This window comes from Grus americana, chromosome 2 (genome assembly GCF_028858705.1).
Source record: "Grus americana isolate bGruAme1 chromosome 2, bGruAme1.mat, whole genome shotgun sequence".
Classification (NCBI taxonomy): domain Eukaryota; kingdom Metazoa; phylum Chordata; class Aves; order Gruiformes; family Gruidae; genus Grus; species Grus americana.
The window spans coordinates 133,315,436-133,332,872 of record NC_072853.1 but is presented as its reverse complement, the minus strand read 5'-3'; the positions used below and the strand labels follow the sequence as shown (position 1 = coordinate 133,332,872).

At 37.3% G+C, this 17,437-nt stretch overlaps 1 protein-coding gene across 3 annotated transcripts in view; it reads right to left on the bottom strand.

Annotated features, from left to right (window-relative positions):
* The window catches only part of OSBPL3 (oxysterol binding protein like 3), a 92,522-nt gene that overhangs the window by 32,222 nt on the left and 42,863 nt on the right, over positions 1 to 17,437 (bottom strand). For 2 of the 3 annotated variants that reach the window (XM_054816792.1, XM_054816793.1), the window contains 9 exons: positions 16,833 to 17,075; positions 7,895 to 8,014; positions 7,641 to 7,694; positions 7,319 to 7,432; positions 6,363 to 6,533; positions 3,317 to 3,443; positions 2,367 to 2,470; positions 2,126 to 2,218; positions 1,365 to 1,521 (listed from right to left, as the gene is read on the bottom strand). In XM_054816792.1, the coding sequence (XP_054672767.1) occupies positions 1,365 to 1,521; positions 2,126 to 2,218; positions 2,367 to 2,470; positions 3,317 to 3,443; positions 6,363 to 6,533; positions 7,319 to 7,432; positions 7,641 to 7,694; positions 7,895 to 8,014; positions 16,833 to 16,925 (1,033 nt within the window). In that variant the 5' untranslated portion in view covers positions 16,926 to 17,075. The remainder of the gene's footprint in view (positions 1 to 1,364; positions 1,522 to 2,125; positions 2,219 to 2,366; positions 2,471 to 3,316; positions 3,444 to 6,362; positions 6,534 to 7,318; positions 7,433 to 7,640; positions 7,695 to 7,894; positions 8,015 to 16,832; positions 17,076 to 17,437) is intronic. The other variant, XM_054816794.1, reaches the window with a different exon arrangement.

Genomic DNA, 17,437 nt, shown 5'->3' with positions numbered 1-17,437 from the left:
CTAATTTACTCTTCTAAGAAAATATTCTTAAGGTATAGTTCAGCACTGCAAACCATTACCAAAGCTAATTCTCATACTTTGACCTACCTGAAGAAATCTTTAACAGCATCACAGAGGGTGGGGAGAAAGAGGTATTCACTATGATCTATTCTGTTAGTCATATGTGGATGACATGACCACAATCTTCTGTGACCTTAAATGTCATTTAATAAGTTGTACACAAACTTAAATTTTCAAGAATTATTACATACTAAAGTACTAATGTTACATTTTATTTCATTTGTATCAAAAGCTAAAGCAAAAATTTTCTTCACTACCATTTTTGGAAGGGGAATGGTATAAAGCAACTTTGGAAAAAAATTCTTTGTACTCTTAATAAAACAATACAGTATTAAATAGTACCAAGTCAATTGTCCCCTCGAATGCATGGCTCAATCTAACCAACGTTTCTGACGTGGACATTTCAGGTAAGATGATCTTGAATAGGTGATTTCTTTGCTCTGCTTAATAGCAACTTTTCCAACTGCACCCCACCCTCCCTTCTTTTCTCTTTTTAGAAAACATACATAATTTTTGACTATAGTTGACTTTTTTATAAAGTTTACTACTAAGATACATTCCTTACATAATGGAATCAAGATATATCAGCACCAGAGGGGAAAAACAAGCAAAGAATGCTTATTGATAACATCAACCATTATCTTCTGCAAAAGAGGTCAGAGTCAATACTTCCAGAAGTCTTTCGGCTATAAATGCTTAAGTGCCTTCCTTACCAAGATCACTTAAACAATAAATAGTTCTGGTGCAAGGGTGATGGAGCAAAGTACTGCTAATGAAAAATGACTCCGAGAGAAGAAACATTTCTAGTCAAGCTGCCCCTCTGGCTGCTTTACATGATTTTACTCTTCTGTATTCACTAAAAATAGGTTACTACCATAGCAACCCTTGCATCACCAACAAATGTTGACTCTGAAATACAGTGAAGCACACTGAATATACAAACATACATGTGCTCATATACACACATATGCATGTGCATTGAAACACAAGAGACAATAAGTCTGCTGTTGTGTTTATAGCAATTGATTTTAGGATTTTTGCCTTTTGGCAAAAAAATGCAATCTAGGTTTTTAGCACATAAACCAAAGGGATGTCCTTTATTAAATAAACAAAAAAGAAAATGTGATGATTAAGCCACTTTGAGTGACTCAAGATATCAACATTTGCGATTCCTCAAGGGACTTAAAGGAATGGAGGGCATTTTCTGCTTTTTGTAAACATTAAACAGGAAGCATTCTCAGAAGTCACGTAATTATTTAAATTGTGATGCTAGAAAACCACATATGAAAGACAATTTCATTTACCTTTATGTGCAATGTGACATAAGTCCTCTTGCATTTTAGTAAATTCTGATGATGTTTCAGAGCCATCAGAATAATTTTTCTCCTCTACAAAATCTATTGTAGATAAGTTAGGATTGGAAGCATGCAGTCTCATAGGAGCAGAAAATACTGAAGGCACCTGTAAGGAGGAGAGCCATTTGTGATGTTTTTTTACAAACTGTAAAGAAAATTTTGTTTTATTGTACCCACCTGGGTTACATGTTGGAGACACCAAAAATGGAAAAACTACTGTCAACTACCAATAGGCTTGGAATGGATGACACCTGGCAAATGAAACCATAGATACGACTTTGCCCAAGATATCATAATTGGAGATTTGGCAAAACTCCAAGAAACAAGACCATTGAGAGCTGTAGCATATGCTATCTATTTTTTCCCCACTTACAAGTATCTAATCTCATGGTCTTTGGATGCAAATGTGTACAAAACTACCTGGAGAATTTGCAAATATCCGTACTGATAAAAAAAATCCAACACCGCAACCCCTCAAATTGGAGGCAGACCGAAAACAATGGTAAAAAACATGGGCAGTCTCCTGAAGGTAACAGCGCAGATCCTATTGCAGCTATCAATGACAACATATTTGTGATATATTACTGCTTCAAATGAGCTAGCACAGGACACTACTTAGAAAGGATTCATATTTCCTAAACTGGTTACACCAAGAAGTGATCAATAACTAAGATTTGGAGAAAGATGGGCACTGAAAGGACTGAAGTTACCTGTAACATTCCTTTAGCCTCTTTCCCGACAACTCTGGATCGCCACCTCCTGTGTGTTCTCTTTTCCTTCTTTGGACTTTCAAAAGGTCCAACCTTTTAACAATACACAGGACAAAAATAATACAGATTGACATAAAACTAGCAGAGCTAAGAAGAAATACTTCAATCCTTTAGGATTTGGGGTTGGTTTTTGAAATTGCAAGGGAAAACTTTTTTTGGTTTTGTTTTTTAAACAACAAACCTGCATAGCATTTATAGCAGGCGCTGAATATGTCCTGTGAAGAACATCCATGCTCTGTAACAGCTGGTTCATTTCCAGTAAATATGTGTGACAGTTGGAGAGGTCTGTTTTGAACAAGAGAATATTTTCAGTTGCCCTAAAGTAACAGACACACTCAATTTTTTTTCACTTTGTAGGTTAGTCTTATTTTGATTGTCACTAGTATAAGTTAATTGTTGACTAAAAGCATATTATTAGACGACTGGATAAAAAGCTTGTATCCTTCTATCTTCAAGTTCAAATTCAAAATACTGAAATGCATCTATATGGTGTGTATGATGATCATGATATTTTATCCTAGCTGGCTGCAGAAAAATGAGAATAATGTGACACTTGGTGCAGTTTGGAACTAGTCAGAGCTCCTCATGGTGAGGGTAACCATGCCATAGGCATCAAGACTGAACTGTACATTCAGAGCTAGAGATGAAGCTCCTCTATATTAGAGCCAAAGCTCACTGGTGGGTAGAACTTTACCAAATAAGTATCAAACAGACATTACCAACGTGAGAAAGATCTTCATGCTCTTAGGAAAGCATGAAAGCAGAAGGTGACTTAGAAGTATAAAGATTTAGTGCTTTTTAAATTATTAGATTTTGGAAGCTTCCCTTTTTTGAATACTCAGCTTAAGAAAGTTCGGATCTTACTACTGAAAGTGATGTTCATATATAAAAAAAAAAAATGTACTGAAATGCATACAAGTTCCTTGAAGAGGTGCCCACAATTGATACCTCAACATCCAAAATCACTAGTCCTTTTGAAAACAAGCAAGCAACCAGTTAAACAACTACCCCTCCCTCCAGTTTCAGAGAAAACTCTAACTGTAATGACTACTTACAGTGTAGTACTCTCATTGTCACAGAAAAACTAGAGGAAATATTAGGTTACTTTCAACTTCCCTCAAATATCATTACCTCTTGAGCATTTTTCCATGTCTTCAGAAGACTGTAGCCAAGATGAAATCCTGGAGTCATTACTCGAAAAGGAAAATGACAAGTTACCTCCAGCTGACAACGAATTCTGTTTGGTCAAGCTGCCTGCCTGTTCCAAAGAAGAGCAAGTGAATAATTAACAAACAATATTTTGATGTTGTATGCACAAATTTTTACAACCATCTGTTGAGGTCCATGATCAGGGACAAAGACCAAAGGCATCAATAACACAGAGAGGAAAAAAGTGTATGAACTACACTCTGTGTACAGTCATTGAGTGTAATGTCAGGACATCTAACAACTGCTGTCCACGAGCAGTGGAAGTACTAAAGAAACCATAAAAATTTGCTGAAAACTAAATTTTGAGGAAGGGCAAAGTTCTGCATCAGTTAAGTCCACTCAACACAACTAAAGCACCATATCTGAACAGGACCAAAGTCGGACGTTCCGTTCCTTCTCCATGCTCCCCAAAGAAGCCCCGAAAGTAACTTAAATGTAACATGCACATATTTGTTAAAGCTATTTTTCAGTGAAGAAAGCAAGATCTACTAGATGTTATTTAAAAATGTTACTCAAGGTTAGATGACTTTAGCATGGATTTGGCTTGGCAGGCCTTAATATATGTGTGACTATACACCTCATCTGGGCAAATAATACCCTTTTATAACATCTCAGTAATAATTTTCAAAGTTATCTCATTTTCTGCAGTGCCAACTATCAGATGCTTCAGGAGACGCTGGAAATTCTGTGTAAAAGCTAATTGAGCAGTACAATTAAGTAGTTTCCAATAGGAAGAAATTTCTACTCAATACTACTGCCAGTTGATTGTGGCCTGTAATGCTGTTTTCTTCTCTAATGTAAGCACAAATACTAGCCATTCAAATGCCTTATTATTTTTAGAACTTACTAAACCTTTCATCTTCAACATTATCTATGTCAGGAAGTTACACAAATTACATGCTTTGTCAACATCTTGTTTAAAATTAGTTTTAAAATGTTTCATCTTAAGTGCCATTACATGACCACTTTACTGATTATGAGAAAAGCTGATTAAATTGTCTCCTCTCTAAAGCATACACTTAAACTTCATTAGCTCCTGCTCACCTTATATCAAAACTCAGGTTATGCTAGTTTTAAATCTATTCATAGGAAACATTATCTACATCTCAGTCAGTTGCTGTTTTCTTAGTTAGTCTTTTTAAATTGACAATATATGATCCAACTTAAGTTGCAGAATAAAATAAAATGCACTATCCAAGTGATGTCATTCAGTACTATGTCAATTTATATACTCAGTATGCAATAGTTGTAAGCATCAATAAGCACACTTATTTTTAAATTAATCTATCTAGTTTGGCTGGTTTATTCCTACAAAAAGCTGTACGAGCTTTAGTCACCTATGTATGTATACCCAAATAATAATCCCAGCACCTTTAAAAGCACAAATAAACTGAATTTAAAGAGAAGCAATTTTATTGGCATTTAGTGAACAAATCCCACACTTATCACTTCAGAAATCTATCTCATATAAACAACTTTTCCAGAATTCATATATATGAGGGGCACAAGCAGGAGGGAAGAAGGATGTAGGCATTACCAAGAAACAGGCAAGAGAGAGTTTGTATAGCTCTAGTTAGCAGAGTTTTGCTTTTGATCAGCACGGCTAAGCTTTAGAATCCAAGCATTCTACATAAACATATGTAGATACATAAACCCACCTCCCAAAAACAACAAAAAAACCCCAGATGTGAAAACTGACCAGGTGTTTATAAAAGCAAATAAAATGCAATGCAAAGTTCACTCAATATATTTTTCTCAAAATAACCTAAACTGCTGGATTGATATCAACTAACATCAAGCTAGGGCTGGTGTAAATTGGCAAACTTCCATTTAGCTTCAGCAGAGCTAAGGTGATTAACTGCAGCTTAAGAACTATCCCCTTCTATTTTTCACATGAAAATAAGTAGGGCTTCTTTGCAGTGCAAATCTGGATTAATAAATTACAAGTGAATTAAAGTCTTTCATGCCAAAGAAGAAATGGTTAGTTTCCTGACAGTGAGCATAGATCTTAGATATGCTGGCCACATGGATTTTTTTATTTATTTTAACTTGAGAGCACAGGCATAGAGATACCACAGGCTTTGCAATGTTCCACTATTGCCCTCAATATTCTTCTCACCCTCTATCCCTGCTGTCTTCTGGCAAAAAAAAGAATCAAATGGCCACAAGAGGTTTGCCATTTCCTTGCAAACACAGCCTCAGAAGAGCAGGCTGTCAGAGCCACAGAGGTTCTGGCACCACAGAAAGCATGCAGACAGAACAGCCCAGTTACCTCAGGGTGAGTTACTGTTCTTTCAGCTGCCCGCTCGCACAGATCCCCTCCCTCTCAACAGCTAGCAAAAAGCTGTTCAGGCACATGTTTGTGTTTGGTAAAACTCATACTCAGTTCCAGGATAGTCCCACCAAAGGGATGAACTGCAGATATTGGGGAACAAGCCCACTCAGATCATACAGCAATATAGCCAGGGAAAAGAAAACCTTAGACAGGAGGATAACAAAGAGGTGACTGCTGCTTAGGAGACACTCTGGAGTTGACAGAAACAGAGACACATTTCAGTTATAGTAAGTAACACAGTATTGCTAAATGAGATATTATTCTCAAAAGAGATCAGCGGTTCTAAACTGGAGCAGAAGAGCTTCTTTGGGTGAGTGTCAGCCAGTCAATGTGCAGACTGCTGAAGGCACAGAGGTTGTGTCCAGGCACAGAACTCAATATGTGGTTTTAAAAGTCATCACGAAAATATAATTTGCCGCATTAAAACAATGAGACAATAATATAAAATTTAACAGCATCATAGAGAAAACTACTTAGGAGTAAATCAATAAATAATATCATTTTCCTCTTGACATTTTATATCATAACTTAAACCCCATCAACAACTTCCATTATGGTCTTTACTTAATAAACACAAATCAAACTAATTTAATCCCCAAGGAAAGCTCATTATTTATAAATCATAACTGTTACCTTTCTACCCGGAGTAGAATCACAGAAACCAGGGACAGAGTCCGCAGTAGTAGACACAGGGAAGAAAAGATTATTGACGTCATGAGGAAACATGGAGATTTCGTTCTGACGGTACATTCTGTGATGACGAAGTTTTGCTACCCATTCATCAAACAGCTCCTGAGATTTCACCTACACAAAATTTCAGGTTCTATAACATTCACATTCAAAATCACTAATATGAAATTTTGACCTCACTAGATAGCTAGTCTGGCTGATCTTTATTGGCAAAATATCAGGAAAGTTTTTCTAACAATGCTCCTACTAAAACGCACACTGTGTGAGCTTAAGCATGACAGAAAAATAATCACAGGATAAAGTCAGTAAAAATAAAAACTTCAATTAGTATAGTTATGACTTCCAAGGCAGAACACAATACTTAGCAACTTCTAGATGGGAAAAAAAAAAAAAAAACAAACAAAAAAACCCAAACCCACAACAACTAATTTCATTTTTCATTCCTTAATTGTCATTTTTAAGGTTTAGCCAAGATTTAACTAAACACTAATTGAAATTTGATTTTGGTGATGTATTTTAAAACAATTTATTCCACAAGGATAGATAATTCTACATATTTGACTGTGGAAAATACTTCCTATAGATAAGACAAAGAGCAAGATACAACTACTGAAAATAAAAGCACTTATGCAACAAGTGCATACCCTTTGCTGAAAAAAGTGCTGGATGAAAAGAGTGCTGCTAAACATGAGGCATCTTCCAAGTTTCTATTCTGAACAGGGTTACTGACTGTGGAACAGTATAATAAGGCCTCTCAAGTTATAAAGTGTAAACCAGTGTGCTGAGACTAAAAAGTAAGTTATTAGTGTAACTAACAGACCTCCCACTATTAAAAAGTCTCCATCATATACAGCTAATGTTATTTTGGGAGCAAGGTTATAACAATCTTGAAGACCTACCTTCAGATGGTATATCTGCTCTTCTGTATCCAAATCTATACATTTTGTTGATTTCTTTACAGACATGACAGAAAGTCCAACATCAATGCAGCCATGAAGCTTCCCTCTCTCTATCTGCAAAAAATTAAAAATAATACAATCACTCCAGAATAAAGCAAAAGGATAGATACTACCTGCTGAAACCATCACTTCCCCCCTTCAACCAATTGTTTAGAACTGCTGAAACTCTATTTCCCATTGCCAACAACACAGAATTATTGTTATTTTGGATAAAATAGTGTTGTTACCTCATAATGGCCTTAAAGGGTTTCAGATCACTTACATCAGCTTGACATTTAGAATACTTCAAAATCCCTCTGTCCAAAAAGAAGTATCTCTGTAACCAGAAATGCAGAGAATTAAAAACAAACAAAGCACCCCAAAACCTCCCCCCAGAAAAACCACCACCACAACTTCCCCCTGTATTTCTTTGGAAAACACTTCCTCTGCTCTTACGTAACCTTTTTGCCACAACACCACCCCAAGCAAGTCCCACTCGCATAGCATCAGGCTTTCAGGTACACATTCCTTTCCTACCTTGTGCCAGCCCTTCAAAGGCCATTTCCTTTTTTTCAGCAAGCAGCCCTCCTGCTTCTGTGGCTCCTGGGTACAATTCATTGCTCCCCGGAGTCCTTCTACAATTTCCCAGCTGTCCTGCTTAAGCAGAAAATACAAATGTAGATCTTATTTCTTCCAAAGAACAGAGTTGTTAAGAGAGATTCAAGACAAAGAAGGCTAGAAGTAAAAAAAACCCCAAACAACGTAATGATGTTGAAATCTAACCTTTGATCCATCTTTACACTGTTATTTATCTTTCAAGAGACAAAATTCTTTTTTACTTTGATAGAAACAATACAAACTAAACAAAACTTTATTTTTACGACACCATCCTTCATTGAATGTATGTGCTTACCAGAATTTTATACGTATATTTTTCTGTACATACATACACACAGTATATAGCCACAGCCTAGTCACAATTTATGTTAAAAAACCTTTTGCCATCACATAAAGAAAGTCTATGCTAAAAGGATATGTTTTGTAGTTTATGAAGCTGAAATAAAAGACACTGCAAATGAAGACCTTTTCTATAAAACTCTTTTGCCCATATTCAGTAACTCAAGGCTTTGTGTTTGGTGTGAATTGCAGCCTTTGTGAAACAAAAATAATAAAATGAAATAAAAACAAGTGAAAAAGCCAAGGAAGTAACCCAAATAGTATGAGGAACATGACATAAAGGGAGAGTACATGAAAAATTAAAACCATCCTTCATCAGATACACCTCTAATTAAAAGAGGATCTCTCCTTTTTTGCCAGCAGGAACTCTTAAGCGTAAAACCCTGCAGCAACATAACACAGAAGAAATAAATCTCATAGTATTTTTAAAGTTCTTATTTATGGAATGAGTGCTAATGACAATGTAACAGGAGTTTCAAGATTTCTGATCAGAGATCTCATGAATTATTTATTGCCAGCTACCATAGGACTTGACAGATCTAGAATTATGAACAACTGACAGGAAATGGCATGTGCTAGTACTAGCCTCATATATTTGAAAAAGACAAAGAATATGTTAACATATAGAATTTAATGACAAAAAAGGACTCATATGAAACACTCTGGAGAAAACAGAACTATACTAGGTAGGTAAGTATTTGTGGTTCTCCCTGTAAGATACATAGGGAAGTATTCCCAAACAGAACTTGACTGACTCAAAGGTTTAAAACAAAAACGAAACAAAAATCAGCAAGAGCGGTAGTTGTGCTCATGTATCCATCTCCAGAATCCTTAAAATTCACCCCTAGAAAAAAAAAAATTACATCATGTAATATGCTCTTTACCTGAGTAACAAGGCGTAACAGTGAATCATCTTCAAAAAGACATTCATTAAACAGCTTAAGGAACGTGATTTCTTATTCCACCATGTTACTGGCGGCACTCCACTATTTTGTTATTATTTTCCTTGCACTGCACTTTATGGAACAAACTGGAAAGCTGCTCTGCTTCCCTGGCTTGAGTTCACTCTGCCAGCACTCAGAACACAATGGGCTGCAAGCACTAGAAATGTGGGGCTGAGCAGCTCCCGTCATTCAACACCCTACAGACTGCCCACGGATGTTCTGCTACCTGAAGGTGAGTGAAAACTGCAGTTGTCCTAACCAAAATTGTCACCACGGCACACATTTTGTGCCCCTACAGGTTTGGGTTTTATCCTTGTCACAGTTTTGTAACAAATAGCTTCTTTACTCCCTCCAGTTTGAGAGATATTTTGACAGCTGCTTAGATACCATTATTTCTAACCGACAACCATGAAATCATATTTTTCCTACTGAAAACTAGAAGTTACACCCCACATTCTTTTTTTTTTATTATTATTTTTACTGCTTTGAGACTCAAAGTTCTCAATAATCATGAACCCTTTCCTGCTTTGGGGTAAATGACTATGATATCAGATCAGTGAAGAGAGAAGTTACTCATGGATACGAGGAGTCAGTGGGCTGAAGGGAGAGCAGGCGGCCTCCTGGGCTGTGTCCAGCACATCAGCCCAACACCAGCCACAGCAGCGCAGGCCAGAGACCAACGGCACTGGTCTTTCACAGGGTGAAGCTGGCAGAGAATGAAGCAGAGCGCCAGATGGTACCCATGCAAGGATAGTTAGCTAGAGCTTGCTAGCTGCAGTTTGACAGCTATTCAAGCGCAAAGGCAGGTCTAAGCCTCCACAATTAAGGACTTCAGTTTTTTTGACAGAACATTCCAGTCTATAACCTTGAAAGACAAAGAGAAAAGATGTTCTACTACCTCTTTTGCCATAAATGTAAATATCAGGCCACTACATGCTTTCTGTAGTGGTCTTGGATTTCTTTTTCCTGTTAATTATTTATTAATCTTTATATAATCACAAGGATTGGGACCGTTATGATGACAGTGAGCAGCCTCTTTAAATATCATCAAATGTAGTGTACTGCTACAATTTACATTAACTAACAGCTGAACTTACTGCTGCTTAAATGTCCACATGTAGACAAAATCTCATCTCCTCAGAAAACATGATCTACTAAATGAGCCAATATAAAAAATAATCTCAACATTAACCAATTTCAAATTGGGGAAATGGGTAAAGGTAAATGTTTTAAAAAAGTGAGAAACCTGATGGAACTAGTGAGAGATAATTCTAATTAAGAACTAACACCAGAAGAGCTTAAAAGCTGTTTTGCTTAATTACTAAGTAAGATATTTCCCTTGCCTTTGCCAAAATATATTAAACTGCAGTACCCAAATACATAACTTTTCCACTAAGAGTTAAATTGATAGTAGTCAAGACTTGTGAACAGTAGATCCTTTTCAATATTCTAGTGTTACACCTAATGAAACAACTTTATTGAACTTTGGATCAAGTTCTCACAGACTTTGGTTAAGCTTAAACACCATATATGGTTGATATAGCGGTCTGCTTGCAGGAGACAAGCAGAAATTCGAGCACAATCATAAGAAACCCAAGAATCTAGATTGACCTTTCTGTAAGGGTAAGTTTAGAAAGAAAGGGACTCTTGAAGTGAGACAGACCAATACTACATTGGACATATGAGGTGAAGAGAAAGGAAGCAGCTGAGAAATAGCTCAGCCAATTACACCCACCTGGAATATACACGGTGTCAATAGTTTTGGTCAAACTTTTAAATACAGAGCACACCCTGGCCGGCATTACAATTCCAATTTTGTCTGGGCCTCTCCTGCAGTTCAGACACAAGGTGTCTCCCACGTTCCTGCAGGAAAGCCACATTTCTCACTGTTCTTCAGGTCAGTGAGGCAGCCAAGAAAGTGCCTTCACAATTAAAAAGTGTGAAAATGGGAAGAAAAGCTTAAGTGGGAGCACTTCTTCCCATCAAGCAGGCCTGATGGCCTGCCAAATCTCAGGTGGTGAAGGCAAGTCTGCTACCCTCATTTCTGCCCTGGGAACTTCACACTTCAATTGCAAACTTTATGTAAAGGTATCTTTAGTTGCATTACAAATGGATCCTTTTAAAAGCACAGGACTAGTTAATCAACTAAGTTATCCAAGCAAAGGCAAAGAATAGCTCAGAGAACTAATAGGATGGGGACCTGCTGGATACATGCAAGGTGCAACACTGCAGTAACAGTACCTGGTCCTCTTCCACATCCATCCATCCAGAAGAATCCAACCTTTCCCATCTGAACCCCCAAACTGTCACATTTTTCAAAACACTGCTGCTGTAACTGGCTTTGGATCTGTTCACTCTTGACCCAGACCCTACGGGATCTTGATCAGTATTTTGTTTTGCAAGAGATCTGACACCTCATTTGATGAGGAAAAAGCGTCAGTTGGCTCCTGCTGGGAGCAGCTGCAGAAGCAAAAGAAAACTGCTTACTCTCCAAAATGAAGGCAAATGAATCAGGCTGGTCAGTTATCATCTGTTCTCATCTGTCTGAAATAGCAGAGGAGCAAATTGGAGATACAGGATTTCCTGAAAGCTACTGGAAGCATTCAGATCATGCTCCATTTTGCTGATTCTTATCCCATAACAGGGAACTGAAAGAGATACCCCAAACCACAGTGCTAAATTAAAAAAAAAAAAAAACAACAAAAAAAACCCCCCAAAAAACCCCAAAAAACCCACCACCACCACTCCCAAAAAAAACCCCCAAACAACCAGAACTCCCAGCTGAATGACATTAACAATTCCAGCATAAGCCTGATGTCCAGATTGGTAGTGCCTGGAGATTATGACACTACAAAAGATTTTGTACCATTATGGGCCAATATCATGCTCCCAAGCAGAAATGTCACTCGAGGTGAGGGAGGAACATACTCTTTACTCTTCTCGGGTCCAGAGGTGCTCATTTCAGATCAGCACTGAAAATTCACCCTGTAGTTGCTAGTTGGCTTATACCTGCGCTGTGGCTGAGAAAAAAAAACCCAACATACACTTCGGTCTTCAGAGATAAGCCTGTCATAAGGTAACTGTAGTCATTTTCTTTATTTAATAAAATAAAAGCCTCCTCATTTCCTGCAATATTCTGTACCATATAGCTGCTCAAGGCGAATTATTTCAGGAGAAAGAAGGAGGTAATGAGTTTGAACAGCTCTCAGACCGATGCTTGCACTTGCAGCTCCCTGAACGAAACAGATGACAGTGCCAGACTTTCTTCCAGTGTAAAATGCAGTCAGTTGTACCGAATATTTTAAGGTGCCAAAAATAGAAACCCGCTTTGTGGAGGATAAGGGTTGGCATCAGCTGCAACTAAAGCATTTGTTACGGTTCATAAAATTGGCAGAAATGATTTAATTTTCTTTTTGAGAACATGAGTTTTTTTAAGCAGCTCTCCTGACATAAAGCTTTTCCCTACTGAATCTATTTTAAAGGTTAGTTAACAAATTAGACTTAAAAATAACTACCACAATATATCTTCTTTTGCTCACAGGTCAATTTAAATTTAAAGATATTCTCCTTCCTCACAAAACACAGTTTGAGTTGTGGCTTTGTGGAAGAGATCCCTTTCCATGACTGAAGGAAAGGGGCAGAGAAAAGCAGAGAGGTGGGATGTGGCAGTAGCCTCCAACCTGCTACGGACCTTCAAAGTGAAGGTGAACTTAGCGGAACAGGATTAACTGTTTGTGTCTTCAGTTCATGCTGCAAATTTGTTGGATCTGCAGAAAAAGGGCACCAAGCTAGCAAAGGAAGGAGTAGGCCCCTCCAAGTTCTGCAGCCCTGCTTAAGTCAACTCTTAAGCACATCTTCTGCATCACAAGACTCTGTGCTTTGCACCACTGACTTATATTGCTCTGTGGGGAGCAATAACTAAATTTTAGCAGGCACAGCAGCCTTGTACCATGGGGGTTCCATATCCCAATCTCAGGTAGCTTATTACTTGGTACTAGTATGTACCGGCAATGGAGTCTGTGCCTAGGAAATCAGAGAGATTCAAACCTCAGATCCCACTATTTTGGGGGAAAAAAACAAATGAACTGTCCAGGTCCCTTCCCCTGAGTGCTTCAGAATTTCTTTCTACTTAATCAGATTAAAAGAACTGTGTCAGATCAGCAGTACAGAGAAAAGCACCTGTCTGGCAGATCTGTCATTAACCTGCAAGCAACGAGCCTAGCTCTCAAGGTCCCTTGAGATAGGCGCAAGGAGGAATAAGAAGCCCTCCATGGAGCTGGAAGAAGAAAGAAAGAATATAAAAATCATAGCACTTCACTCCCCAATCTTCACAGCATATGGCAAAATTATTTAAAGTTTCATGATACTATATAATAAAAAAGTATCAGTAACAGTGTTACATTATACTCTTCTACCAGGGCTTTGCAGAAAAAAAACAACAACAAAAAACAAAACAAAAAAAAACCCAAAACAAAAACAAACAAAACCAAACCAAAACCCAAACCCAAAATACTGTGTTACTTTTTAGATTGGGGGATTTTTAACAGATTTATAGAACTTTAGATTGTTGCTGTTTTCTTAATAGAACACCTAAAGTACTGTCATTTAAACTAACATACAGATGAAAAGGGCAAATTAAATAACTGTCAGACAGTAGCATCACTCATCCCCAGCCTTGTCAGCCCTGAGAAGGTAGATATTAGTAGGGACGGACTGCAAAGCTCCAATTTACCAATACAAGAGGCTGAGTGAGAAAAGAAGTAATTAATGATATAAACAAAACTACTTGATCAGGTGTGACAAGAAATCCTCTGTGGAAAGGGGGGAGCAAAGGGACAGGACACAAGAGATCTCTCAACATCCTCACTGCACAGACTGACAATTTCGATTTTACAATATATATACCACTAAAGAAAGGGTCTACCTAGCAAGGTAAAGATCTTTATAATCTGCAAGATCAGAGCCTTGCAAGATCAGAACAAGGATAAGATATCCGTTCCTCACCGAAAGCACAGCTGTGTCCAGGCCAGTAAGTGCAGAGTATTGCCTCTGTTAGACCTAAAGATCCCTCTTTGCAAATGCAGCACAGAAGAGTATATCTAACAAAACATTCACTGAAAAATGCTACCGTCACAAACTATAATGAACAAATAAATTAAAAAAAATGTAAGGGAAAATGTCCCACAAAAGTTATTTTCAAGTAAATATCCAGAGCCCATAGTGCACAGGATATTTAAAATCTTTGTTTTCCCCAGCAAAACAGTTTGTTCTGTAAACTGCAGAACAACTTCAGTGTGAAAATAGACACATGTAAAACACCAAGAACATCACGAAATTAAGGAAGGAACAGCAATACACAGCCATACACATAAATACTGATGATGCTGAAAGAAACTGTAATTTAGAATTAATTTCTTTTTTTCCTTACTAAATTTCACTGCTTTGAAGGAAGACCTCTAGATCACTTCGGCAAATGCAAACAAAGTTATAGGATAAGCTAGAAAGTTACTGTACCTTGTAAAGAAGGAAACAGAGAAAGTATTAAGGTATTCCTTGCAAACAGAAGTCCCTATTTAAAAATAAAAATATCAGAAAGACCAGTGGAACCTTAAAAAAAAAAGTGTAATTTCTGAAAAAAAAGTTTGTAAATTTTCAAACTATATAGAAAAAGCAAGCAAGCAGAGCTTTTAGCCCTGCTTAGTGATCATCTCCCAGCATATAAGTCACCCAAACTCCCCAACTTCTGTGGGCTTGCCGCTATCATTAGCACCCCCTGAAAACATGGACAATCAGTCAACCCATGTAGGTTCCCTAGACTCAAAAGCGTACTGTTACTTACTCAGTATTGCAATGACCATGAAAAGACTAATACTGAAACATTGATCAAAGTGGAGATATTTGTCACCATGCCCCATATTATCACGAAGCAATATCAATTGTATCACTCTTCAATATACATTGGGAAACAACCCACTTTATACCTCCATTTAGCTTGACCTCATAGGTGTATGAAGCAATTTACCATCTGTCTGACTATAATGAATGAGCACAGATGTACCATGAATACAAAGAAAACACCAAGTTGCATCTCTCACCTTGGCCAGGTACACCTTGCATTTTTGTACAAGGATGGAAGACTAAAAAAATTGGGGATTGACAAGATGACATTAAACTTTACTGAATCATTCCTTTTCTCCCAAGACAGCAGGTGAGAACAAAATGGGTAAGAAATGGGACCTGCTAATAATGATATCAAAAGCCTGAGCTAGCCAACAGATTTGACCATGTTAAATGGTAGTAAGTGAGGTTCTTGCAGAAATTGCTTCTGCATAAGTATGGTTGCTTATACCAGCTGTGTAACACATCAGTGGATTTAGTCACGCTCATGTAAATCTTATTATTTAAATACTACATGATAACACTTGATAGACATGAACTGTTGAAACAGACAATAGCAAATGTTTTAAATTACACTTTTTAAAGGTAATCTCATATCGAGGATATAAAAACTAATGTTGCAGGAAAACAAAAAAGGCATCCCGAAAGCAAGGATTTCTTTGCTTAGTATACTAGAAAAGCACAGCATTTCTTACAAGCGCAGCACTTTAAAAGGCATAAATTGTTCAGAGATTTGTCTGCCTTGCCAATTGTATGTACAGGGTCAGAAGTCCCAGAAAAGCAGGTGCTATTTCAAAACACAGCTGAGGTCTCCAAAGCTTTTGGGGGACTGGGATGCTCAGTTCCAATTAAAATTTCAACCTGAGGCAGCTTCAAGAGCTCCACTAAGACAGCATCTGTACAAATAAAAGTTTATGTTGAGCATATCACTTATGGTTTTGCAAGCATGGACTGTGTGTTTAAGCTTAATTCTCAGTCTGGCTGCAGGTCAACATTTCTTGTCCAGAAATAAAAGCTGTCTTCAGCAGTCTAGTCAGGTGCAAACACTCATAGACATGTTTTTTAAAACTGTAAGGTTTAAAGAAAACAAACTATCCTTTGCATTAGGCACCTAGATGGATCACGTTACACAAATATTTATTTTGTTAACTACAGTTCTACAGCAACAAACAGCACACACAGGCATTCACAGGCACTTTTTCATTGTCAAAGAGGCCCTATGTCAGGTTTCAGAAAAATGCATTCTTTCACACATGTACGTGCACCGTTCCCCAGAAAAGAAACTTGAAATAAGCAGAGCAGTTACACAATATTCTACCAGAACAATGGTATCATCCCTGTAAGATTTGGAATTTCAGGATCAAACCACTGAGACCAAGCCGCTACAGCAGCAATATTTCACTATAAAGACACCATACATACAATGTGTTAGGAATTCAAATTCACCTTTAGCATTCCAGTTTTACAAATGCCTGCTATTCAATAATGTCTGTTTACTGCATTTGACTCAAAACAAGATGCTGCTACCAAAAAAAAAAAAAGAAAACAGAGTCATGATGAAATAAAACAAGCAAGCAACAGGAAAACAGAGTTGAAGAGATTTGCCGATATTCAAGGGCAAAAGTAACAGCCAATCTTAGTAATGATTTCAGCTTGGATAAAAAAGCTTGCATTACCTGTCGACTTCCCTGCTTGGAGGAGCAGCTACTAGTACTTCTTGAAGGAGACAACATTTTCTGGGATACACCAAAGCTTTTTTCTTCACTCATGATCCAATACTATCTGTTTCACATAAGCTCACTTAGAACACCATTAAAAGGTAATTTAGAAAACGTGTTGGAAGACTCCTGAGAGAAACGCAGAACTCATCCTTTACCCAAATGCAGTCCAGTGGCATGATCTACATCCCATGGAAATTCCTAAAAGGGAAGAGAAAAGCAAAAAGCCAAGTTGTCAGATGCCATCTCTTACTGCCATCCTGTAGCACTGATCATGAAATCACAATAAAGCCTTTGGTAATACAAGCCACTAGTAATTGATGCTAATTGCAACTATTTATTCAGAGGACAAAGTACAGTATCAAGCATCTTTTTAAAGATCTAAAATAATAATCAAAAAAAAGACTAATAAAGACACACACAGTATAATAAATATCTATATAAAAGAACCAAAACACCCTCAAAATGAGAAGAAAACACCTAATAAAATGTCTTACAAAAAGGATGGTGAATAACCCAAAAAATATCTTTTTCCAAGTTCCTTGATAATTTAAACAAGTAAG